Source organism: Ursus arctos, unplaced genomic scaffold (assembly GCF_023065955.2).
Source record: "Ursus arctos isolate Adak ecotype North America unplaced genomic scaffold, UrsArc2.0 scaffold_27, whole genome shotgun sequence".
NCBI lineage: Eukaryota > Metazoa > Chordata > Mammalia > Carnivora > Ursidae > Ursus > Ursus arctos.
Window position 1 is genome coordinate 36,420,261 of NW_026622952.1, and position 25,208 is coordinate 36,445,468.

A 25,208-nucleotide genomic window follows, 5' to 3' on the forward strand; every position below is an offset into this window, starting at 1 on the left:
ACGCAAAGGCAGAAAGCCTGTGGGGTAGGACATTTGTGGCTTAGTCCGGGTAAGAGAATCAGTAGAACTTAGTGTAGCCTGAGAATAGTCAAAGGATGGGGAAACGAGGAGAGAAAGAGAGTGTGGGAGGAGTTACAGGAAATATTTTGGAGTTTAAAACATCAGATGTAAGTAAGATGTTCCAAAGAAAACCTTGCTCAGCCACACCTAAAGTCCAGTTTTCTTAAGTGTACTGTCATTTAGTGGGAGAGCCCCAGGTGCCACCTGTCATTTACTATTATTGATTTACATGAGTTTTAAGATTTGTGAAGGTGCAAAGAGAAACAAATGTTTTATAGTCACCCTACATGGAAAGATTATAATTCATCTTGGGCTTTTTTCTGCCCAGTTATATCTCAAGCCCTGAGGAATCAAGTGCTTGCTCTTGCTGGTATTAGAAGTCGGTGTCTCTGAACTGTTGTTAAATTCATTCCTCCAGACTTAAAAGATTTGTTACTTAGTTCTTTATACTTTCACCAAACTGGTCCAAAAGTCACTACTCATTGCCTCTTATTTTTAAGATAGATCAGTTTTATTATTATTATTAATTTATTTATTTGGCCAGTTCGTTTTAACTGTTACCTCTCTCCCTCAAAAATTAAAATGGTTAATTTGCCAGTGCTGTAAAAGAGGTTATTCAAATTAATTAAAAATGTCAATACCCAATAGATAAACTGAATAAGGTCATGAACTGACAGTTGATATGAAAGGTGATAGTAAACAAACATGAAAAATTATCCAACTTCACGTAGGACTCAAAGAAGAGTAATATGTATCTTGACCTTTTGAAAGCACCTACTCTTTTATAATGATAATCCTACTTCTAGAAATTTATCTTAAGATAATAACTAAAGGGTAGAAAAGTTTATGTATAGTGGAGTTTGTTTTAGTATGTTTGGGATAGCAAACCAGAATCACCCCAGAGCAGCAGCAACAGTAGGAATATGCCTCTGTACTATCAATTCCTAGCATACTATACAGCCATAAAAATTAAAATTTTGAGAACTGTAATTAATACCCTTAATAAGCAGCATTGTAAATTATATGGAAAAGACAGAATACGTGTCTGTGTATACAAGGTGTAGAATTATGTCATGATACATACACTCATGGACAAAGATTTGAAAGACCCTACAAAAATAAAAACAGCTTGGTTTTCTAGAATTATTAATACTTCATTTTTGTTTGAAAAAAAATTGTTTTACCGTTTGTTACAATTACTAAAAATTAGAAGAAAAAATTCTGGAAGTACATTAAGGAGTCTAAACAAAGCAGAAGACTATTCTCAGCTGTTCAGTGCCTCGCACAAATCTGTTTTATACATCGTCTATTGGTAATCTATCCACATTTTTCAAAGTTACACAGTTGTTTATGAATCTTAAGTCACTTTGAAATGCTGACCATTTTACTCATAAAATGATCTACCTGTTGATTTGTAAACTACATCTTCAAGAGAAGGACCGAACAAAGTATACCAAAAATACTTTCACTAACGGGAATTTGGAAATTTTATTTTAAAGGGACTTGCATGAGTTTTCTATGATATTCTTTGGAGCCCGAAAGGAAGCCAAACGTACCTCAGTGTCTTCGTCCAGGATTAGGCACAAATCATTCGGGTTGAGCGAGGTAGAGAACTCAGTTGCCTTCCCTTGTTCCAAGCAGATTCCCTTGGGTGTACCATTTGGAAGGGAATGGTATGAAATATGTTTCTTTTTTCGCTGCAGTCCTGAATGCCAGTTACTTCGGTTCCAGATAACTCTGATTTGTTGCTTTGCTGAGGCAAAGCAGCCTGCTCCGGGGCTTTCTCCCAGAGTCTCAGTGGAATCCAGTACTTGGGTACAACGCAGTGCAATGATACAGAACCTGTACGCTAGGAATAATGGCCGAGCAGCCAGCGTCAGAGGTAGTGTGGCTCACGTGACTCTCTCCCCCAGGGCCCCGGAGTCGAGGCTGGTGAGGAAGCTGTAGACGAAGGCACCAGCCGGATTAATGAACAAGCCAGCTTTGCTGTAAACAAGCTACGAGAACTAAATGAGAAACTTGAATATAAAAGGCAAGCTCTAAATTCTATTCAAAATGCACCAAAACCTGACAAGAAGGTAACTCTTTTTAGGTTGTCTTTGAAAGTTTCCATTTTTTCGATTTGATAAATAGTTTTCAGTTTATGTTGCAAAGCATCACAGTTTCCTTAAAAAGAATTTTAACTGTAAGTTCCACTGTTGCCTTTTTGCTTCTAGTATAGAATGAGAAAAGCACGTATTTTTAGTCTTCCGTGGTCTGGGGTTCTCCCCAGTCATCAGCAGTGGGTGGTGAGTAGCTCCGTGTTCTCTCACCTGGCTCGCCTACAGTTCCTTTGCAGAAGAGGGCAAAGCATTTCCGTGTGCCAGACTCATTTTTGGAAGTAAATTAACTCCACGAGGACAGTCTTTTCAATTTTATTTTTCTTTCAAATGCTGTGAATCACAGTTTAGAGAACCTCACAGAATTACACAAGAAATAAATTGTTTTGCTTAGAGCCAACAGAATTGGAAAGTTAAAAAATGTAAAGAGCATCTCCCTAACTGGCATTTTGCGAACCCAAGCAGTGGTGTGGCTTTTTGCTTTGTGGTTATGCCTCTTCAGAGTCCAACAGGGAGGCGTCACTAATATAGCTACGGCCGATGCTTTTCCGTCTGCCAAATTGATCTCTTCTGGCAATTTCTGAGTGTGTGTTCAGCCACATAAGTGATGAGTAAATGCATAATGCTGTGCCGGTCACTGTGGGGAATCGGTGATAGACACAGAGCCTGACATGTGCCCTTTGGGAGCAGACATGCTGATGCGGGACCAAAACATACCCACGTGAAAATGAAGCAGGTAGTCACAGCCCTGACTGGTGATAAATTACAGGACAAGGTGTAGACTGGGTGTGTTTCCTTTAGGCTTTTTGAGCAGGGAAAGAGTCCTTGTAGCCTTCATGTTCAGGAGAGTTTTGGAGCAAAACTTCTGCCCTCAAATCACAGAGTTGCATATCCTTATAGGTTTTCTCATGAAAGAGATCCATAGCCTTTTTAAATATATTTTTAATAAAAAAATAAAATTACTTGTTTTTAAAAAATTGTTGTAAAATATACATAACATTTACCATTTCAGCTGTTTTAGGTGTACAGGTCAGTGTCTGTGCTTTCACACTGTTATGCAGCCATCACTACCATCCATCTGCAGGACTCATTGGATATGGCAAAACTGAAACCCTGTACCCTCCAAATAATACTTCCCATTCCCTGCTCCCCAACCCCCTGGCAACCACCATTCTACTTTCTATCTCTTACGGATTTAACTACTATGAAATATGTCGTGAGTGGAATCATACAGTACTCATCCTCTTGTGACTGGCTTATTTCACTTGGCGTAATGTCTTCAAGGTTCATTCATATTATACTGTGTGTCAGAACTTCCTTCCTTTTTAAGGCTGGGTAATTTTCCATTGTGTGTATATATAGCATTTTGTTTATCCATTCACCCATCAGTGGACATTTGGTTTACTGCCACCTTTTGAGTACTGTGAATAATGCTGCCATGAACATGGGTGTACAAATATCTTTTCAAGGTCTTGCTTTCAGCTCTTTTGACAATGTACCCAAAATTGGAATTGCTGGATCATATGGTAATTACGGTTTTAATTCGTAGAGGAACCTCCATACTATTTTTCATAATGGCGGCACCATTTTATACCTTCTCACGAACAGAGCACGTAGTTTCCAATTTCTGTATATCCTCATCAATAATTGTTTTTCCATTTTTTGATAGTAACCATCCTAATGGGTGTGAGGTGGTAGCTCCATGTGATTTTGCTTGTTTTTTTTTTCATAATGATTTTTTATTATATTATGTTAGTCACCATACAGTACATGTGATTTTGATTTGCATCTCACTAATGATTAGTTATGTTGAGTATCTTTTCATGCACTTTTTGGCCATTTATATGTATATATAAATATAAATATAAATATAAATATAAATAAATATATATATATATATATATATATATATATACATATACTGGAGAAATGTCTATTCAACTCCTTTGCTCATTTTTGAATCAGACTGTTTGGTTTTTGTTTTTAAGTTTTAAGAGTTCTGTATATATTCTGGATCTTAATACCCTATCACATATGTGATTTGCAGATATTTCTTCCAATTCCTGCAGGTTGCTTTTTTACTGTGTTGATAGTATTCTGTGCACAAAAATTTTAAATTTTTATGAAGTCCAGTTTTCCTATATTTTTTTGGCTGCCTGTGCCTTTGGTGTCATAACCAACAAGTCATTGCTAATTCGGCGTTTTAGCTCTTATGTTCAGGTCTTTTGTCCATTTCGAGTTAATTGTTGTATAGGGTGTTAGGGTAAGGGTCCAACTTCATTATTTTGCATGTGGGTATCCAATTTTCTCAGCACTATTTGTTGAAGAGATTGTTCTTTTCCCATTGAATGTTGTTGGCACCCCTGTCAAAAATCCTTTGACCTATGTGCAAAAGTTTATTTCTTGGCTGTCTATTCTAGTCCATTGGTCTACGTGTCTGGCTTTATGTCAGTACCATACGTTTTGATTAGTGTGATGCTGTAGTAAGTATTGAAATCAGGAAGTGTGAGTCCTCCCACTTTGTTCTTTTTCAAGTTTGTTTTGGCCCTTCAGTCTCCCTTGAGATTCCATATGAATTTTACAATGGATTTTTCTATTTTTGCAAAATACGTTGGAATTTTTATAGATATTGTGTTCAATCTGTAGATCGCTTTGGGTAGCACTGACATCTTAGCAATGTTTAGTCTTCTAAATCATGAACATTGAGATCATTCCATATATTTATGTCATCTTTAATTCCTTTCATCAGTGTTTTGTAGTTTTCATTGTTGAAGTTTTTCACTTCCTTATTTAATTTCTAAGTATTTTTAAAAATTTTTATGCTATTGTAAATGGAATTGTTTTCTTAATTTCCTTTTTGGATTGTCCATTGTTGGTGTATAGAAATGCAGCTGATTTTTGCCTGTTGGTTTTATATCCTACTACTTTGCTGAATTGTGCAGCATTTCAAGTGGTTTTACAACTCCCAGGATATTTTCCCTTTGGCAGATTGTTTTCAAGTTGAAGGAGGAGATAATTCTAATAGAGAAAGAACGCACGGACCTACAGCTGCACATGGCAAGAACAGATTGGTGGTGTGAGAACCTTGGAATGTGGAAAGCCTCCATCACCAGTGGAGAGGTAGGTCTGACTGCTTTTTCTCCTAATTTGTTTTTAGAGTATGACTTTAGACGAGAAGATTTTGTCCTAGAGAATTAAGGTTGAGGGTAGAAGACTTATGTTTGTCTTGTACACTGCATTTGTCCTCCTTCCTTCTCTGCTGTTTTCACTCTGTCTCACCCATGACTTCGAGCTGTAGGTATAGACCTGTCCGGTATAGACCTGATCTCACTCCACTGCAGGTTGTCCTTATTCACTGGAATTGTAAGCAACTTTCAGATAGGGACAGTTAATGTCTCCGAATTGCCATTTTATTTTTCCATTGAGGATTGAAATAAAATGGAAGGTACTACTTGAAATTTGATGGTGAAAAATTAAAAATTTTTTATTTAAGTGTTTCTGATTGCTCCATTCTGCTGACTTCACTTACTTAAATCTCAGTTGCTCTAAGATCCTTAATAATGAATATTTTCCCCTTGAATTAGAAAACATTTTACTGTTCTTTGAGGGATATGGGTAACAGTTTTCAGAATATGCTGTATCCCTTTAGTCTGTGCAAATAATTTCTTTTCAGGAGAGATGCATATGGGTGTTTAGATTGTTAATGTTGACAACTTCTTCATTCCCACCTGCCCTACTATCAGTTCTGTGGAAATCTGGAGATGAAGGTCAGGTCCACACAGATAACAAGATCATGAGTAACATAGTGTTAATGTTCACACTCTTACTGTGGTGTGGGGAGGGCTTGAAATTCACGATCTTAAGTTCACCTCTAGATTACATTGCACACAAAGAATGTTCCCCAAGAGCTACCGTCAATGCACACACATTACACAAGTGCTTAACCAAGTGCTTCACCATGTCTTTGGTGCTTGTTAGCACTCCCATTAAGGTAAGCTGCAGGAGTTTGCTGTGGCACCTCCGTCATGGAAAAGATAGTGGACATGGACCCCGAGGAGCCACCTGACTGCCAGAGTTCACAAGGCAGTCCCACAGAGAGCGTGTGGAAGATGTGTCTGCATCATGCCGCGTGCTCCTGAGTTCTGATCCGGGCTGACTCCCTTACTAGATGTGTGACCCTACGACAACCCGGGGCCCCTGGGCATGCCCTCACCTCCTGCATCCTCACAGTGGGATAATGGTCCTACGTCACAGGGTCTCGTTCCTTTGCCTTTCTTATTGACTCCTTGTCTCTAATTCAATTTGTGATACTAATTCAAGCTTAAATTCAGTGTTTTCTTTTTTGTTTCTTCTCTTAATCTATTTATGTTAAGTATGATAATGGCCTTTTCTGAATTTTGATATTGTATGTATATGTGTCTGTGTTAAGGAATTATCTAAGTTGGGAGATAGAGGAAATTATGTGTTTCAATATAAAATTTCATGAAAATTGAAATCATGGTTTGTTGAATCTAGAAATTAAACTGAGGAAGGCTTTATCCTTTCCTGAGACAGGTTTTGGCATATCTTATACCTGTTTGCTTACTGTTCATTTGGTTTTTCAAAGAAACACACTTAAGATGTTAAGTCTGCTGTATTAGTTTTCTTTTGATGTGTTAACAAATTACCACAAATTTCATGGCTTGGAACAACACGCATTTATTAGCTCACAATTCTGTAAGTTGAAAGTCCAGCACTGCATGACTCTCTCATTCTGTACTCTTTGCATCATAAGGCTGAAATCAACATATTGTCCAGACTGAGTTCTTGTCTGGAGACTGGGGAAAAAATCCACTGCCAAGCTCAATCAAGTTGTTGGCAGAACTCAGTTCCATGTGGTTGTGGACCTGTCTGTTGTCTTGCTGTCAGTGGAAGTGCTGCCACATCCCCCCACGTGCCCCTCTCCATCTTCACACTAGCACCACGTGTGCAATCCTTCTTGCACTTCCACTGTTTCTGACATCCTCTTCTGCCACTAGCCTGAGGAATCTCTCTGCTCGTAAAGGGTTTGTGTGATTAGGTTAGGCCCACAAAGGGCTGTGTTAAGGTCAGTGGTCAAATGTAACATAACCTAATTGTAGGAATAGATTCCGTGATATTCAGAGTCCCAGGAATGACGCAGGGCATATACACTAGGGAGTGGGAAATCTTGGGGGATATTTAAAAATCGTGCCGACTGCACCTGCTCACCACGCTTTTTGTTGTTGTCGTGTTTGTTTTGCCCAAGGTTACAGAAGAGAATGGTGAGCAAATGCCCTGTTACTTTGTCATGGTAAGCTTACAAGAAGTTGGAGGAGTTGAAACTAAGAACTGGACCGTCCCCAGAAGGCTCAGTGAGTTCCAGAATTTACACCGGAAACTTAGTGAGGTATGAATACTCACGAACACAAGGTGTAGGATTACTAAGCAAGAAGGTATTTAAGAACTCATTTCAGTTTTTCACATATAAGGAAACTGATTAACAGTTCTTCTTTGCTGTGGATACTGGAAAAGTGGCATTTTCAGCCTGACATTTGGAAATTAACTCATGGACCAAACCAGTTAGTGTAAATCCTTCGGGACGAAGAATTGTCTGATCTCCACGGAGCCTCATAGAACCCCAGAGCTGAAAGAGGGCTAAGGGTCATTTAGGGCCACTGGTTTTTGAAGCTGCCAGTTGTGACCTTTTAGTGGGAAGTGAAACCAATTAATGATTGCAGCAACAGGAAGAGCATAGAATATATTGGATTTCAGCGCAAAGAGTAAGGGTCATAAAGTGTCGTGGGTGAAAGCACAGACTCGGGAGCCAGACTGCTTGAGTTTGGATCCTAGCTGTACTATTTAGTAGCCATATGACCTGGGACTTGTCACTGTGTCTCTTTGTCTCTCTTCTTCTTCGTCAATAAAATATGAATATTGATAGCACCTATGTCTCCTCTCTCACAGAGTTGTGAGAATTAAGGGAATGAACGTATACAAAGCAGGTGTGGCACATAATAAACATTACCGTGTTGGTGGTGGTAGTTGTAGCAATGAACGTTGTTTTGTAGAACTTAGTTTTATAGGTGGGTTATAATTTATATGTGGATATGCACGTATGTGTGCAGGTTGCAGTGTAGCATGTATTTCCTGCTGTGGGTTTTAGTTAAAAATGTCAGAAAGCTTCTAATCTAGGTCAGTTCTTTTATTTTAAGAGGAGAGGAGCTGATCCCAGAGAGTTTGATCGATTTATCACAGGACGTGTTCCTAGTGGCCCAGCCTGGACTGTAATCCGGGTCATCTTATTTTCCATTCCTTATTCTTCCATCTTTCTCAGGAACTGCGTCTTCTCTAACTCGCCTTCTCCCGGAGATGACTGCCCTCTTCCCCAGCAACTGAAATGCTCTTTGGTCACTTCTCTTTTTGTTTCTGTTTATTGTTCTCTGGCTCAGAATGAACGGACACTGGTAAAATCCTGCAGTCACCTATCAGACTGCTCTTCTGCAAATGAAATACGTCTGTTTCCTTTAACATTTTCTCCTAAGGGGATTTTTTAAAAAACTCTTTTAATCACTAACTTACGAATGCTGTAACTGCTTCAAGTGCTTTTAAAAGGATGGTGGCCAAAACCAAATGTCCTCCACCAGTACTTCTCAGAGGGACTGTGGTCACCCTGGCAGTGTGAAAAGTGAAATCTCTATCTTAATAGAAGATTACGTTTTTCTCAAAATGTGTGACTAACAACACAAGAGTGTGTCACTTGCCCTGTGACAAACCATTTTGAAGCCAAAGTTCAGTATCTGTCCTGTTGCTGATAAAAATAGAAAGAAGGAGAAAAAGGAATTTAGAGGAGATTTTGAAATAAAATGTATGTGGAAAATGTTCTTTGAAAAAAAAACAAAAACAAGTAGACTGAAGCCTTGGAGGAAATAAACCCTCCAAAATTCCATGTCTGTCCTTTAGTCTCATTGTCTCATTTTCCTTATCTGTAGATGATCTCTGGCGTTCTTTTCTTACCCTTAGAATTTACTCTCCTCTGACTTTTCATTTTTGTGTGAACCCTTCCTGTTGACAGTTGGGACAGGAAGCACCTTTTCAGGTCCCTGGTGAATTTTAATCTTCCGTTCTGAGTCTCACTGCCTGTTTCATTTCTTGAAAATTGTACTCGAATTTGAGCACTGATTTATATGTCACCTTGGGTACATGCCATCGTGCTCCTGGTTCTCAAGTGCGCCGTGCGGGAAGGGCTCGTTTTCCCTTTCCCAGCACCCAAAGCACTTGCATGCACTTGTTACAAGTGACTTAGCCCATGCCTTTTCTTGCTGTGGCCAGGCCAGCGGGCACTCCTGTGACCCTCCTGTGCATGGAGGATGACGACAGCAGTTAAAGTGGTTGCAGGCAAAGGCTGTGCTCACTGACTTTTCAATGCCAGTTGGTTTCATTAAGCGTATTCATATGGCCCCAGTGCCTTCGAGAAGGGCCAGTGTTTGGAAATGGGGGCAGAGTCCAGAGCATTTGGAACCCAGTGCCCTCCTAGGGTCTGAGGGGCTGACTGGCAGAGTCCTGTGGGAATTGGCATAAAGAACACAGACTTTGTGATCAGACAGATCTGGGTTTTGATCCTGATCTTTAATTGTCTCATATGTGAAATAAGAATAACAATCGCTGACTCTTCAAGCTGTTAATCCACATGCTTCGAGCACAGTGTCTGGCAGAGTGTAGGACTTATTAATGCACTTCCATTGTGCAGTTTGCTACTGAAGGGCGGTAATAACACGACAAGCCAAGTTACTCCTTTTTTCCATTGTTTTGTCAACTGGGATAACTTTTTCACAGAAATGTTGTAAACAAAGCACATTCTAATAGGAAGTTTTTCTTCTCGTGAGCCAGGTGTCCACACCTAGAGCCTTGTGCTCTGTGCGTGTCGTGCAAGGCTACCTGCTCAGCCCGGCCTCAGCATTGCCCAGCTCCCAGGCGTTCAGGGGCCTAGGGGTGAGCTTCAGCTCTTTTCATCAAATGTCCTGTTCCTCTCGATTCCGTGAGCCTGATTAGAACAGGCAGGTTTTCAAGATCTTAAACCTCAAAGGAATAAGTACAGGAGGAAGATGCTTGGTGTGTTCTAATTATAATTCTAAACTTTTTTTTAACATGAAAATGTGATTCAAGATGCTAACATTTAATGTTTTCCTCCACAGTGTTTCCCTTCTTTAAAAAAAGTCCAGTTGCCTTCTCTTAGCAAGCTGCCTTTCAAATCTATAGATCACAAGTTTATGGAAAAGTCAAAGAATCAATTAAATAAGTTTTTACAGGTAAGCAACTGGAAAGTTTTGGATACGAGAGAAAAAATGAGTTATTTGGGGTTAAAGTGTCATCTTTCTAAGAGCTTGCTTGTTTGCTTTCTTTTCTTATAGGTCATGCCAGGTCCTCAAAATATCTCTGGTTTGTTTGTTTATATTAAAGTATACTATACACACAAAAATATAAAATATAAAAAATATGAAATACATACAATACAGCTACCTTGTGTGCAGCTTTGTCCTTTTTCACACGCGGAGCCCACCCTGTAACCAGCACCCGGTGCAGTATGCTCGGCTTTCGTCCCGTCACGGCTCCCGGCCCAGGGTGGCTATGATCATGCCTAGTAACCACACAGACACAGTTGTTTTTGAACTTCCTACAAATGGAATCATACAGTATGGACTCCTTTGTGTCTGACTTCTTTCACTCAAGAACTGTGTTCAGGGGCTCCGCCCATAGTGCTGTTCGAGTTGTAGATGATTTGTTTTCACTACCGTGTAGGTTTTTCATTGTGCGGATACACTACAGTCTATTCATTCCATTGTTGACGAGCATTTGGCCCGTTTCCAGTGGAGGCGATCATGAAGCAGGCTTCTATAAACTTCTAGTACTTGACTTATGGTCCATCCATGTTGTGTAATACCTACAGGTCTGGGTTTCTTAGTTTGTTCAAGTGGTTGTGGCAGTTTTTACACTGTCACCACAGCGTGTCAGGGTTCTGATGGCTCTCCCTCCTTACCCCCACTTCTTCTCTGCCTGTTTCTCTTTAGTCCTCCTGGCGGGTGTGTGCTGGTATCTCACTGTGGGTTTAGTTTGCATTTCCCTGACGGCTCATGAAGCGGAGCCCCAGTCTGGGTGTTACGCCAGTTCTGCTGTTGTGCCAAGAGTAGTTTCTCTGGTGAAGTGTCTGGTCAAGTTGAGTCTGCTCTTCTGTCGCGTTGCCCGTCTTTTCCACAGCGCTTTGTGGGGGTTCTGCATGGGATTTGGATGTGAGTCTCTCGTCGCACCATTTATGTTGCAAATATCTTCTCCCTTTCTGTGGACGGGCTTTTCACTATCTTAATGATTTCTTTTCATGAACAGAAGTTCTCAATTTTAATTTAGTCTAGTATATCAGTTTTGTCTTTTATGGTTAAGCCTTTGTGCCTATTAAGAAATCTTTGCCTACTCTAGGGTCCTAAAGACACTCTCCTAATTTCCTCTAAATGCTTTATTGTTTGTCTTCAGTCCATTTTTAGAGAATAAGGCCAAACCTGTACTATCCTTGATAGCAACCACTGTTTATTTTTCCTTGGCTGGACCCTCTGTATTCAGAGTATAGTTAAGTTACTCAAACCATGCACCCCAAAGCTCTTATAGTTTTTGGAGGCATGGAACTTTGTCTCATGGAACACTTTTTGCCTATGTAGTAGTAGCTGGAAGGCCTGGGATCTTAAATAATAGATGTTGCCAAATTCTTAGTGAAGGCTTTTTTTTTTATTTTAAATATTTTATTTATTTATTTGACAGAGAAAGACAGCCAGCGAGAGAGGGAACACAGGCAGGGGGAGTGGGAGAGGAAGAAGCAGACTCCTAGCAGAGGAGCCTGATGTGGGGCTCGATCCCAGAACGCTGGGATCACGCCCCGAGCTGAAGGCAGACACTTAACGACTGTGCCACCCAGGCACCCCCTTAGTGAAGGCTTTATTAAAACATAGTTGTTCATTTGGAAGTATGGGTCATGGTTAAAATAGATTTGTTTAATTCAGAATTGCTTTGAAAGTGTTAGTCTCTTTTTCCATGTATTCCTATCTTCCTCCCTCCATCTCTCTTTATATGTATCCTAAAGTTTTTCTAAGATGTAGATTATTTTATTTCCTGAGGGAAACTTTTATTTTATAATATAATAATATATAAATATGTGTGTGTGTATATAATGTAAATTTCCGTTAGGAAATAAAATAATTTACACCTTAGAAAAACTCTCTGAGTTTAATTATGGCAGAACTGAATTAGAGAATCATCAATGTTTAAATGCTCTTACAAGAGAATTTGAAACTGAAATACTACCATTTTCTTGCTGATTCAGCATATCTAGGAAATAATTAAACCCACTCCAACATAGTACCTGATTAAATCGTTCGGATGGGGGCGCCTGGGTGGCACAGCGGTTAAGCGTCTGCCTTCGGCTCAGGGCGTGATCCTGGCGTTATGGGATCGAGCCCCACGTCGGGCTCCTCCGCTGTGAGCCTGCTTCTTCCTCTCCCACTCCCCCTGCTTGTGTTCCCTCTCTCGCTGGCTGTCTCTATCTCAGTTGAATAAATAAATAAAATCTTAAAAATAAATAAATAAATAAATAAATCGTTCAGATGAGCAAATGAAATCATTTGTGAAACGATGTGTATTATTCAAGATCCAGGATGTTTAAGCTTCGGGTGTGTAGCTTTGGACCCTCCAGCGGACTCTCTTGTTTCCTTCCAGCCTCTGCTGTTGGGGAGGGTCTCTGTGCGTTTGGCCTTTTCTGCTGCCTTTCGGGCGCACAGGGAGGGCGCATACGTGCCTTTATTGGATTGTTGGTCGTGGAAGTGGGTTAGTAAGTTCTGCTGTTGTGCCAAGAGAAACTGCACTCTGAGACCCTGCCGGTAGGTCGTGTGGACGTAGTTGAGAGCAAGAGTAATCTGCAGCTAAGCCAGATGAAACTGTGGTGTCTAGTGACCTTACATCTTTTATGTAAATCATGAGGATTTTAGGTCAGGAAGTAATGATTTGGATTGTTTTTCATTTTCCCAAAGACTTGACAAAGCCCTGACCATTCAATGTATTTAGGTAGGTTATACAGCAGACTGTCGTTTCAAAGTATTATCCCACCTACTGCAAACAGGAAAGTAAGGTGCAGAATGCTTCCTCTTTTATTGGGTCCAGAGGACCTTCCAGAAAAAGGGATTCCACTGAGTATATGTTTACTTGAATGTTTATCTATGACAAATGGTTCCCTAGTGAAGCATACTAATTGCACAGATATTTAATAATCTAGCTACTCATTCCTAGCCATTCTGTTGCTTATGTCTTTCTTCGTCCCTGCTCACCACATTCCCCATTCCTGCTCACGTACAGACACCTCCGACACCAGCCATTCCCTCCCGCGGTGCTCTGTCCTGCTTCGGGGTATGCCTGTGCTGTGCGCTCTACTTGGAATGCCAGACCCCCTTCTCCATCACCCACTGAATAGTCATCTGAGGTCTTGACTAGAATAGAATAACGTGCTGTGAGTGTTTGGAGGGAAGGAGTTGGGACTGGGATGCCATCCCCAGAGAGCTTAAAAATGATAAAACCCCAATTACATATTGCCCCACAGACGTCTGTGAGCATTTCTAACTTTTCCTATGTACTTAATCTGATTATTTTCCTTCATAATGGAATATAACGTAGGCCAAAGTCTTATCAGCCTTAACGATCTCTTTATGTTGATTGTAGTAAGTTTGAGACTTATCATTAGTTATCATTTCCTACTGTTTTATAAAATAATATTGGAGTATAGATTAGCTAAAGGAAATCAGGTTAGGGGAGAATATCTCCTGCCTTCTAATCCATCTGTACATACGACTGAACATTGATACTCTGCAAAAGGAATAAAGGCCTATTTATTGGGCTCTGGGGCTGGGAAGGCGGTAGTGACCCCAGCTCCCCATCCTCCTTAACCTCCTTCTCTCCCTCTGAGGCAGAACTTGCTCATTTCCAGTCGTCTTCTGCAGGACAGAGGAAGCTAACAACCACCAGAATGTTGGTCACCCCCTTGGGTCCCCTGTCCCCAGTGTCGTAGTACTGGATGTTCCCACAGGTGCTTGTTCTAGGGAAGGTCACAGAGTTCATTGGATTTCCGCTTTTGCCTGAACAAATGTAAGGTGACGGTCATGGACCACGTCCTCTGAGACTAGATCTTAACCTCTTCTGCCACCCCAGGCTCTGACATCAGAAGCACTATGTGCTCCCAGTGTCCCTCTCCCCCAAGGGGATTACATCATCAATGGGGCACTATTTCTCACTGTCTTATTATTCCTAAACCCTGTATCTTTTTTTTGTTGTTGTTTCAAGTTTTTATTTAAATTCCAGTAGCTAACGTACAGTGTTTTATTAGTTTCTGGTGTACAGTGTGGTGATTCGACACTTCCATGTGGCACCCGGTGCTCATCACAGCAAGTGCCCTCCTCAGTCCCCATTGCCTCTTTCACCATCCCCCCGAACCCCTGTCCTTCTGGTAACCATCAGTTCTCTAGAGTTAAGCGTCAGTTTTTTGGTTTGCCTCTCTCTCTTTTTTCTCTCTTTGCTTGTTTGTTTTTCTTAAGTTCCACATATGAGTGAAATCACATTAAACCCTGTATCTTTTAATAGTAGACGTTTAGACATTCTTGTGGTCATGTTGTTAGTCTTACTGTCCTATCAGTAGCACTTGCTTGGACACGAACTTCATTTCTGTTCTTCTTTCCTGTCTCCGGAGGCCAGCTAAGTACATAAAGAACCTGAGGACATTTCCAGTTCAAGGCCCAATAGAAAGAGTTCTGTAATTATGTAAACAAGCACTGGTCGGAAGGCGGCAGCATGGGGAGAAAGCTCCTGCCTGGTAGACTGTGCCATGTGACAACTCCAAGTGCCTTTTTGCAGCTGATATACAAAGTCTGAACACAGCCATCTAAGGGTGGTTGAGCGGGATCCTTGTGCCGTGTGCAGACATGTAAGTTGTTGCAGCACCACTGGGTGAAGGTGAAGTTGACACCCAGAGGCAGTGGCCCCGGTCTGTAAGCTGTGTGCCAAGCCCGAGGTTTGGTTGCCCTGAGCGGTTGTCTGCACAGCGTCTCCCACAAGCCGCAGGCTTACAGTGCTCCTGTTTACCCGCAGGGCGTTGCTTGCGATTACCATCATGGGAATCCGCCTAATATGTTCTGTTTCAGGGGGAGAGGGAAATGGTTTTGGGTTCGGATTATGAAAATAAATCCCTGACACAGCCATTTGCACCTTGCTTGCCTTTATTTGTGGTGGTTTCCGGCAGCACGGACGTATTCTTCCATAAGAGTAATGCACCCTCTTTCCTCCACAGAATCTGCTTTCAGATGAAAGACTGTGTCAGAGTGAAGCACTTTATGCCTTTTTGAGCCCTTCTCCTGACTACCTCAAGGTTATTGATGTGCAGGGGAAAAAATCCACGTTTTCATTATCCTCATTTTTGGAAAGACTTCCTCGCGACTTCTTCTCCCATCAAGAGGTGAGCTCTTAAAAGGTTGTGCCATTTTTGCAGCAGATTTAGGGGAATGTCTTTTTGAAAGTCTTCTGAAGTACCAGATGTTTGTTGAACGCATGCTACTAGTGAGGGGGAAAGCAAATACATCCATTTTCAGTTATTATCGCTGTCATATTTTTGGGATACCTGCTTGTGCTCCCCTACAAGTCACTTGCAAGAGTTAAGATACAGAAAATAGCAATAACAAGGTCGGTAAGTGAAGTGTGGGTGGGAAGTTGTATGGGAGCCCCGGTAAAAGTGGTGGACCAGCCAGTCCTCAGAGATGGGGGTCATTGTTAGGGGGAGCTGGAGCTCGTATTGAAGGTCGGGTTGGGAGGGACAGTCAGTAAGTCATTGGACTGGAGAGGAGAGCTTCAGGAATGGGCTAATGGAAGGTTAGGCAAAGAGGTGGAGTGGGGGGCGAGGTCATGCCAAGCTGAGGAGTTCAGAATTGATTCTCAGGGAGTGGAAGGTCATGGGATATTCTGAAGCAAGATGAATCTAGGAGTGACATTTGCGGGTAAAGTAGCAAATAGAGAGAATGCAGGCACTTGTGATTTCGTATTCTGGACCTCAGGCTTTCCTGCAGAGTAAGCTCCTGACTCACATTTAGGCCACTGAAGCCCCTTCTCCCGCTCTTCAGCAAACTGCGCAAGACTGTCTCTGAAAATCGGGGTCTCCTGGAGACATTCACTGCCTCCTTGGCATTCATTGCTAAAGGCCACCGCCTCTTCAGCAGAATTGGTTGAATGAATTTGGACAGAAGGAGCTGATGATGCAACGGGGCGTGCTACTCCACTGCCTCCCGAGCTGGGGGAAACCTGTGTGCAGCACGGAGCGTGTCCACGCCAGGGCTCGGGGCTCTGTATGAACCTGCTTCCCCACAGGCATCCCTGCAGGCCCGTATTTGTAATGTCTGGCCCTGTTCGGTTAGCTTGCCTCTGTGACCTCTCATTTATTCCCGTACCTCTGGGAGTTTACGTTATGGCGCGGTCACTCTATGAGATGGTTCTCTGAAGGTGAGTGCCAGTGGCCAGACCCAGTGGCTTCCTCTCCGTGTTCACCTCCGTCCATCTCTTTCGCAGCATCTGATGTTGCTGTGAGGTTTTGGGAACTCCTCCTGCCTCTGTGACTTCTCAGCCCTTTCCTCTGCTCACCCAGTCCCCCACAGTGCTGTCATTAGTCCTCTGCGTGGGCCACAGCCTCGGCTGTTTCCTCTGCCGACATCAGAAGGAACCTGCTCATCTGTCCTTCTGCCGCCTCCGTTTGTGCCTCTGTGATAGCACTCACCCTGCTTGCGGAAACGGCCACGCACCCCTGTCAGCCTCCCCGGATCGCTGGGGGCCACTGAAAGTCTGGGTCCACATCACGCCTGTTAGCACTAGCCTGGTGCCTGGCCTGTAATGAGTTTTGAACTGAAACTTGCTGATACGCAGGTCAAGAAATGAGACGAACTGAAATACAGAATCAAAGCTTGAGTCAGAGCTTTGACATAATGACATTACTTTGAAATATACGTGTTTTTAAAGAAACTAGGGAATTTTTTTTAAGACTTTATTTGAGAGAGAGACAGAGAGAGTAAGAGAGCATGAATAGGATGAGGAGCAGAGGGAGAAGCAGACTCCCCGCTGAGCAGGGAGCCTGATACGGGGCTTGATCCCATGACTCCAGGATCATGACCTGAGCTGAAGGCAGATGCTCAACCGACTGAGCCACCCAGGTGCCCCAAAAAACAGTGAATTTAAAATCATTTAAGTTAAAAAGCCTTACTTGGGGCACCTGGGTGGCTCAGTCGGTTAAGCATCTGACTCTTGATTTCAGCTCGGTTAGTGATCTCAGGGTTGTGAGCTTGGGCTCTGCCCTCAGCAGGGAGTCTGTGTGTGGATTCTCTCTTTTCCTGTCTCTGCCCCTCCTCCCATGTACTTATACTCTCGCTTTCTCTCTCAAATAAATCTTAAAAAAGTTAAAAAGCCTTGCTTTTAAAACTCAAAATGGCTAGAAAACTATTCTGTTATCTACTAATTCACTCCTTATTAATACAGTGATAGAGATTTTTCACAATTACTTTGAGCCTTGAATAAGGCTTTAACATCAAAGGTTTTCCCTGAGGTTAGACACACATTTTGCCCTGTGTTGAGAATGTAGGAAAGTTGAAAGAGCATCTAAGGTTGAAATGCGAGCAAATATTTGGAATTTACACTTTGAAAGAAAAGAACAACTCTACCAGCTTCCTTGGATAAGTGATCTGCTTCCTTTGACCTTTCTGTACCCCCAGGAGGAGACAGAAGAGGACAGTGACCTGTCAGATTATGGTGATGATGTGGATGGGAGGAAAGACGCCTTGGCTGAACCATGTTTCATGTTGATTGGGGAGATCTTTGAACTTCGAGGAAGTAAGCTTGTTATTATTTAACGGTAATTGCTGTTAAGTGGTTACACACACCCACACCCACACACACTCATAATATCCCTTTATTCCTGAATCAGATGTGTATTTATATCCATTCAGTCATCAGCAAATACTTTTAAGATCTAACCAGATACCATGGTAGAATGTGAGGCCACGGCCTTAAGACAGATAATTATGTCTGTACTTATGGAACTTTGGGTGAGTTACTCTATACCATGTTCTTCTGAATACAGATAGAATGCTTTGAATTTCTTTTATGTGATTTAGCATAGCTTCATTGCTTTATCACCAAAAGGTACACAAAAAATAATTTTGCCTAGCCAAGGAAGGAGCCCCATTGTTCAAGGGGAGGTTTTGGTGCTGTTAGGGTGTGCTATGGTCAGGGACACAGGCGTGCCTCGATCTCACCTTTCAACTACACCTTTGTTCCCGTAGAGGAGTGGTTATCACTGAAAGGATGGGGGAGTGTTGTCCCTCAGGGGACATTTGGTGATATCTGGAAACATTTTTGGTTGTTACAACTTGGGGGATGGTGCTACTGGCATCTTGTGGGCAGAGGCCAGGGACGCTGCTAAACTTCCTGCAATGCGCAGGTCGGCCTCCCACGACAGAGTTGTCCTTTCCGAAAGAGTTAGCACCAAGGTTGACAAATGTTACCCTGGTAGTACTCGAGGGAGATGTACTTAGAAGAAACAAGAGCAAAAACAGGATTAAAATACTCTCGTTAAGACCCACACAGGTGCTTCCACCCCAAACTGGTCCTGGGTAAAAGGTCAAACTGTGCTGCTTGGCCAAGTCTTGAGTCCTAAATAGGACCCTCTGCCCACACACACCTTCTACAGCCCCCCAACACTCGAAATCATGGGACCAGTGTACTCAGTGTACCTGGAGCCTCAGGACTTGCTAGAGCCAGGACACCTCACCACCTGGAGAGGAAGCGTGTGAGGGGAGTAAGGGGTAGCAAAGCACAGTGGTGCCACCAGCCGGTACTATGTATGTTGCCCTGTGACTGACTGTCAGTCCCGTGCTCGGTCTGCTCAGATTAGCATCTCTTCCCCTGGGGTGAAGAAGGTCGGCTAGGAGTTTTAAGCGCCAGAATTAATTATTTTGGTCACCAGTAAGCCAAAGCTAAAACAATCAGCCAACACTTTGGGAACATATGTTCTAGCTATCACTCTGTAGGAGAAACAAAAGTATATCAGAAGTAGATTCTTCCTTCAGTAAATTTACAACACAGGGTTTCCAAAAATATAATTCACATTAAGCAATAGACCCAATTCTAAACTACGGGCAGAGATTTATACATAAGGGTATTCATTTTAGCATAATTTCAATAATGAAAAGTTGGAACTAAGCTGAACTTTAGAAATGGGGGATAGTTAAATTAAGAAATATCCATGATAGAATATCATTCAAATGCTAGAGATGCTTTCAGATGAAAAAGCTATCCCTGTTCCGTATTTTAGACACTCTAAGATACACTGATGTTTGCCTTGGTTCAATGTAGGCAGAAACAACTAGTTTTCCACCGAAAGTCTGACTCTTCCTCAGTGAAATCTGGCCCATTAAATCGTGAATCCTCTCTGTTTCCCGTAGAGTTGGTAAGAATGAGGAAGCAGCATCTTAGCCTTTTGGCAGTGTGCTCTTTGTGGTACAAAGATTGAGAGACATGGTGGATGGGAGTAGGGCTCAAAGTCTTGTCTTTGCAGCGTGGATTTCCTCCATCATATGCCTGCTCAGAAGCATATTTGGTTTTGCCAGTGACATTTCAGAGGGGAATAAATAGAACATCATTTATAACGAGATGTGATATAGTTGCCGTCAGCAAAATCCTAGTGTTGCTGCAGCTGCTTCTGTCTCTGAACAAATGAGTCCTTGGAAGAAATACTAGGGCTGTTTCCTGTGTGGTTTGGGGACTGGGGACAAGGAGAAGTTAGGAAGAAAGTAGTAAAGGCGTAGATCAGTGATGGGAGAGAATTTGCACCAAAGACATTTTTTGGTTCGGTGTACAAAAGGGCATCAGTAAGACAGCCCTTAAAAAATTAATAACTGTCACTGTCCTCAGACCCTCTGCATGTGGGCTGCCTCTCTCCCGCCCTAGAAAGCCAGTGTGAAGTTATCGACACTGGCAGGTGTGCTCTTCACAGCCTAAATGCCAACCTAAAATGAACACATCTGCATGCTATCAGCGTGCTCTGAATTCCATAAAAAATTGAAAGCACTTTTGAAGCATAGTTCTGATTCCAAGACTTGACTCTTACTTGAAAGATTAACAACACTACTTTAACTGGACACTTAGGTCCATCTAAAAAGTTAGAAATGACTAGAATGTTTTCAAGTCTGGTGCCAAGTCTGTGTTAATTGTTGATTTTGTTTGGGTGGTTTCCCTTATACAGAGGTGTTCGTGAATGTAGTCCTTTTAGGTTTTCCTAAAAGGCAGGAGCCCTGAACTCTTATAGCCGAGCCTGAATATCTCATTTGCTTATGTGTGAGTAGCTAAACATTTCAATGAATGGGTGTGAATTTATATAGATGGAGAATTTGGTTTAGATTCCAATTTGCAGACCTAAAATATCCTCATAGCATTTCTTTGCCTTCTTTTGGCTTATATTCATATTCTGTACCTGTAAAGATGTCTCTCCACATTAGTAATAAAAGTTTAGATCTGTAGAACCTTTCACAACACTCAGATAAAATATCAACAAGATCCTTAAAGCAGAAAAGCACATGTTACTCTTGTCCTTGAACAGATGAGGAAACTGAGGTCAGGGACGTTGTTTGTGCCCAGCTGCTCTGCGAGGTGGCCCAGGAGAGCACTGAACCCACCTCTCACTCAGGAACCTGGCTCTTCACAGTTCACCTTTCTCCCAGAGGCATAAAATATATAAAAATATGCAGTGATCCACAAACTACTATCCAAATGGGAAGTTAGACCCACCCATTCATTAATATTTCAAAATATTTGTCAATATTGGACCACAGATGTTTCTCATTCAGAGCACTGTGTGAGAAAATTGGGTTCCACAAGCCAGACAGAAATCTAAAATAGCATTGTACTGTCTGCTAGCAGAAAACAGACATGTAAGTAGCTTGGGGACATGTGAAATAAAGTATTATTTGCACTTGCTAGCTCAGCTGTTGTTGAGGCATTGAAAAGCTGTAAAAAACTCTTCGGTTTTATCTCATCAGTTGCTATGTAGAAAATGAAAGTTTAGGAGGATTTTTGAGGGGTAGAAGTTTGCTAACCAAGACCCAGGTTCTGCAGATATCATAGTCTTCATGCGGTGTCAGGACTTGGATTGAGTCAAATGGTATGATTTATGCTTTTTGCAGCTGTGAAAATGTCATAATTGTGATATACTGTGCTAATTCTTTAACTCTGATTTCTCTTTTAGTGTTTAAATGGGTGAGAAGAACATTAATTGCTCTTGTTCAGGTCACTTTTGGAAGAACCATCAACAAGTGAGTTGCATGACATTAATATTTGAATTCATGCCTTACTCTTTGCCTTAATAGTCAAATTACTATACTCATGGTATAGTAGCCAGTGATCTCTCTATCTGAAGGGTTTATATTTTCTCATTCTGTTTCTGCTATGATTCTAAGATTGGAGAGGGAGACAGGTTTCTGAAATAATTTCTCCCGTAGAACGCATGAAGAACTAGATGATCAAAGCTTGAGCTAGCTTCAGCATTCTGGCTGAAGGGGTCAGAACATGCTGTTTTGGAGGGGCACCTGGCTGCCTCAGTTGGTGGACCCTTGTAGTTGTGAGTTTGAGCCCCATGTTAAGTGTGTAGAGATTACTTATAAACATAAAATTGAAAAACAAAAGCAAAACCCAAAAAGTTCTATAAAGTTCTCTTTTGATCATGATGACCAGTTTGAGTATCTTGGGTACAGCATTTTTATGTTATATGATGGGAATCAGTTTACGGCTTGGACTCTAAGCCAAAATGAAAGTAGGATGACATGACAGGTATTTATTTGAAGAGAAATGCAAACCATATATTTTTTTCCAAGTTGGGGTAACATTAAAATGATAATTGCTCTTATTAATTAATACCTTAATATCCATCCATTGAGATATATGTGTATTTCATATAACAGTATTGTAAGCCATATGTATACTCTAAGCTATAGTCCATTATCCATGTTAAGAGTTTAACTCTATATCCAGTGCTCTTCAAGAGATAAACATATGACTTCCTGCACAATAAAAACGTCAGTCACATGCTAAAAGATAAGGGAGAGAAATCACATTTTTGTACAGAAAAGTATGTTTCAAGATGAAATTATCAGATTTTCCCAAGTGAAAGATTAGTTGTTAAAACCATCATAGTAACCTTGTATGTATGTTTATCATAAAATCAAAAATTTTTAAGGGAGACATAGTGAAGAACAAGTTATCTTCTTACTCGTTCGCAAATAGAATATATTTTCCTTGTCATAAGCACAAGTTTACTTCAGTTTCTAAGATCTTTAAAAAATGGTATTAGTGGCTTATTTAGTTGACTTAGTATCCTATGCTTTTGTTTTAATCAGAAACCTGGCCTGTATAACTTACCTTTTCAGTCTAACGCAAGCCTCTTAACTGTTACGTAGACAGGCCTTAGATAAAGAAAATTCCACAATGGCTCTGTATGTCTCAGTACTCCAGACTTGCTAATTCATTTTCCTTTTCAGTTTCAGCAAATCATGCATACTTCCCTTGCTCCTGTCTATGTTAGTGGCTCTTACTTATAAAATGAGCAGCTGTGGTTTGTGAGTGGTGAATACATTTGGCAGTTACTTTCACAGGACTCGGAGGAGAAGCATCACGTAGAGGCTTTCAGGCTGTTCATTTCAGTGGGCTTTTTATCAGGTAGAGAAATGATGGAGCACCCGGCCCTTTGCTATTTTTGCCTTTAGCAGAGATGACACATCATAAAATTAAGCAGCAGTACAATATGTGCCTCTTGCCTTGTACCAACTATAATTCACATACCAGAATTGATTCAAAAGCTTCCTATGGTTTTGGCTAATTGACAGTCAGACTTAAATTGGTAGAAAATACTTAGGTGATGACCTTTTGTGAGAGTCACTTACCTAATTTTAAATTGCAAATTGAAATTCTCTTACTTAATTTCTTCATGTAGTGCCAGTGAGAAACTCAAAGCAAGACTACGGAGAAAACAAGGTGTCTGCATTTTTATGTAGATTCTTTTAGGCAGGCAGGTTGGCAGGTTCTCTCTTAAAGCAGAAACCCCATTAAATTAATAAAATTATTTTATTTGGCCTAGATATGAATTGCTCAGTTGTTTTTTTTTTTAAAGATTTTTAAATTTATTCATTTGAGAGAGAAAGAGATGGGGGCGGGGAAAGGCAGAGGGAGAAGTAGGCTCTGTGCTGAGCAGGGAGCTCGACCTGGGGCTGGAGCTGATGTGGGGCTGGATCCCAGGACTCCGGGATCATGACCTGAGCCGAAGGCAGACGCTTAACCGACTAAGCCACCCAGGCACACCTGAATTGCCCAGTTCTAAGCAGTATAGGGAAGTATCTTAGGAGACATGCAGTTACAAACAGAATTAAAATAGTTTTGACTCATGGTAGAGTTTAGACATCAATCGTAACTGATTCCTGTGCAAAATTTTAGGGCTTGAAACCTCTATTTCAGATACTGTTTCTAAAAACCTTACATTGAGCCTTTAAATGGTTGGGAAGTCAGATGCTTGAAGGGCTTTTTGATTTATTATTATTCATGAATTGAGTTTGAAATTTCAAATCTTTCTGGCACTGTCAAGATGATTCTTTCCCCCTTTTCCTCTCCCAACCTCACAACTGCTCTTGGGCTCTTTGAACTGTGTTACTTGTCTCTGGACAGCAGAAATCCTGGAATGAGTTAGTATTTTACTAATGACTAATGAGATAGGGTTATGTGGAAGAGCTGGATAACCAGATAAAAGCCATTTGTTTGTAACTGTGCAAGTCAAATGTCTGCCCAACTTTCATCCCCAGAGAAATGTAGAATGCTCTAGATAGCAATGTATCTTTTCAAAGGCCTTCACTTTAAGGGGAAAGGTAGTATTTTGGGGTACCTGGGTGGCTCAGTCAGTTAAGCGTCTGCCTTCTGCTTGGGTCATGATCTTAGGGTCCTGGGATCGAGCCCCGAATCAGGCTCTCTGCTCAGCAGGGACTCTGCTTCTTCCTCTGCCTCCCAACCGCACCCCCCACCCCCCGGCTTGTGCTCTCTCGTGTTCACTCTCTCTCTCAAATAAATAAATAAAATCTTTAAAAAGAAAAGAAAAGGATCTTTTTTTCCCCTTGCCTAGTGAGCGTGTGAAATGCTTACCCTGGGTCAGAGCACTCTGCCCAGAATGATCTGCCATAGCAACACCAAGAGACAGCTAGTGAAAAAGCCAGGTTCTTCCCTGAGACTTCAGCAGCTCAGGGAAGCTTTTCAGACCACTTTCAACAGTCTTAAAATGCATTTATGGTTTCAGTTTATACCACTTCATGGAGAAGTTAGTGTATTCAGTACTGTGCACAGTTAGAGTAGCTGCAAGCTTCAAACCAGTCGGTCTCTTCTACGCTCTTGTCCTTACAGAGTGCAGGGTACTGCATGCAAGACATGTGAGCTCCCGGAATGAATGGTCATCCAGTACGGCCAAAAGAAAAAATACCTTTTAGAGCCAGAGTTTAAAAATCCAATTCCTAGTTTATTCATCAAACGTTTAGATCAGGCTGTATCTTCACCTACCCATCGATAAAAGCCTTTTGAGAATAGAGTCTACGACTTTTAAAAACCTCATCCAAGAAATATTTTTCTCTTAAAAGACAAATCCGGGACACAGTGAGCTGGATTTTCAGTGAGCAGATGTTGGTTTACTACGTCAGTGTTTTCCGGGATGCTTTTTGGCCAAATGGGAAATTGGCGCCACCAACCACAATCAGAAGCGAAGAACAAAGTCAGGCAACAAAACAGAGGGCACAGCAGAAGCTGCTTGAAAACATTCCAGGTGAGGCCTGGCTTCTGATCCTGAAAAGTACAGAGATAAAGAGCGAATGTTAACCTATCAAGGTGTTTTTCACGTACATCTCTCAGGAAACTTTATTT

General features: G+C 41.5%; 1 protein-coding gene across 2 annotated transcripts in view; it reads left to right on the forward strand.

The window, feature by feature from the left end:
* The window catches only part of SNX25 (sorting nexin 25), a 130,709-nt gene that overhangs the window by 103,790 nt on the left and 1,711 nt on the right, over window positions 1-25,208 (forward strand). For both annotated transcript variants that reach the window (XM_026508607.4, XM_057303561.1), the window contains exons 10-17: window positions 1,974-2,138; window positions 5,148-5,279; window positions 7,426-7,566; window positions 10,352-10,465; window positions 15,526-15,690; window positions 17,981-18,098; window positions 21,511-21,577; window positions 24,929-25,110. In XM_026508607.4, coding sequence (XP_026364392.1) covers window positions 1,974-2,138; window positions 5,148-5,279; window positions 7,426-7,566; window positions 10,352-10,465; window positions 15,526-15,690; window positions 17,981-18,098; window positions 21,511-21,577; window positions 24,929-25,110 — 1,084 coding nt within the window. The remainder of the gene's footprint in view (window positions 1-1,973; window positions 2,139-5,147; window positions 5,280-7,425; window positions 7,567-10,351; window positions 10,466-15,525; window positions 15,691-17,980; window positions 18,099-21,510; window positions 21,578-24,928; window positions 25,111-25,208) is intronic.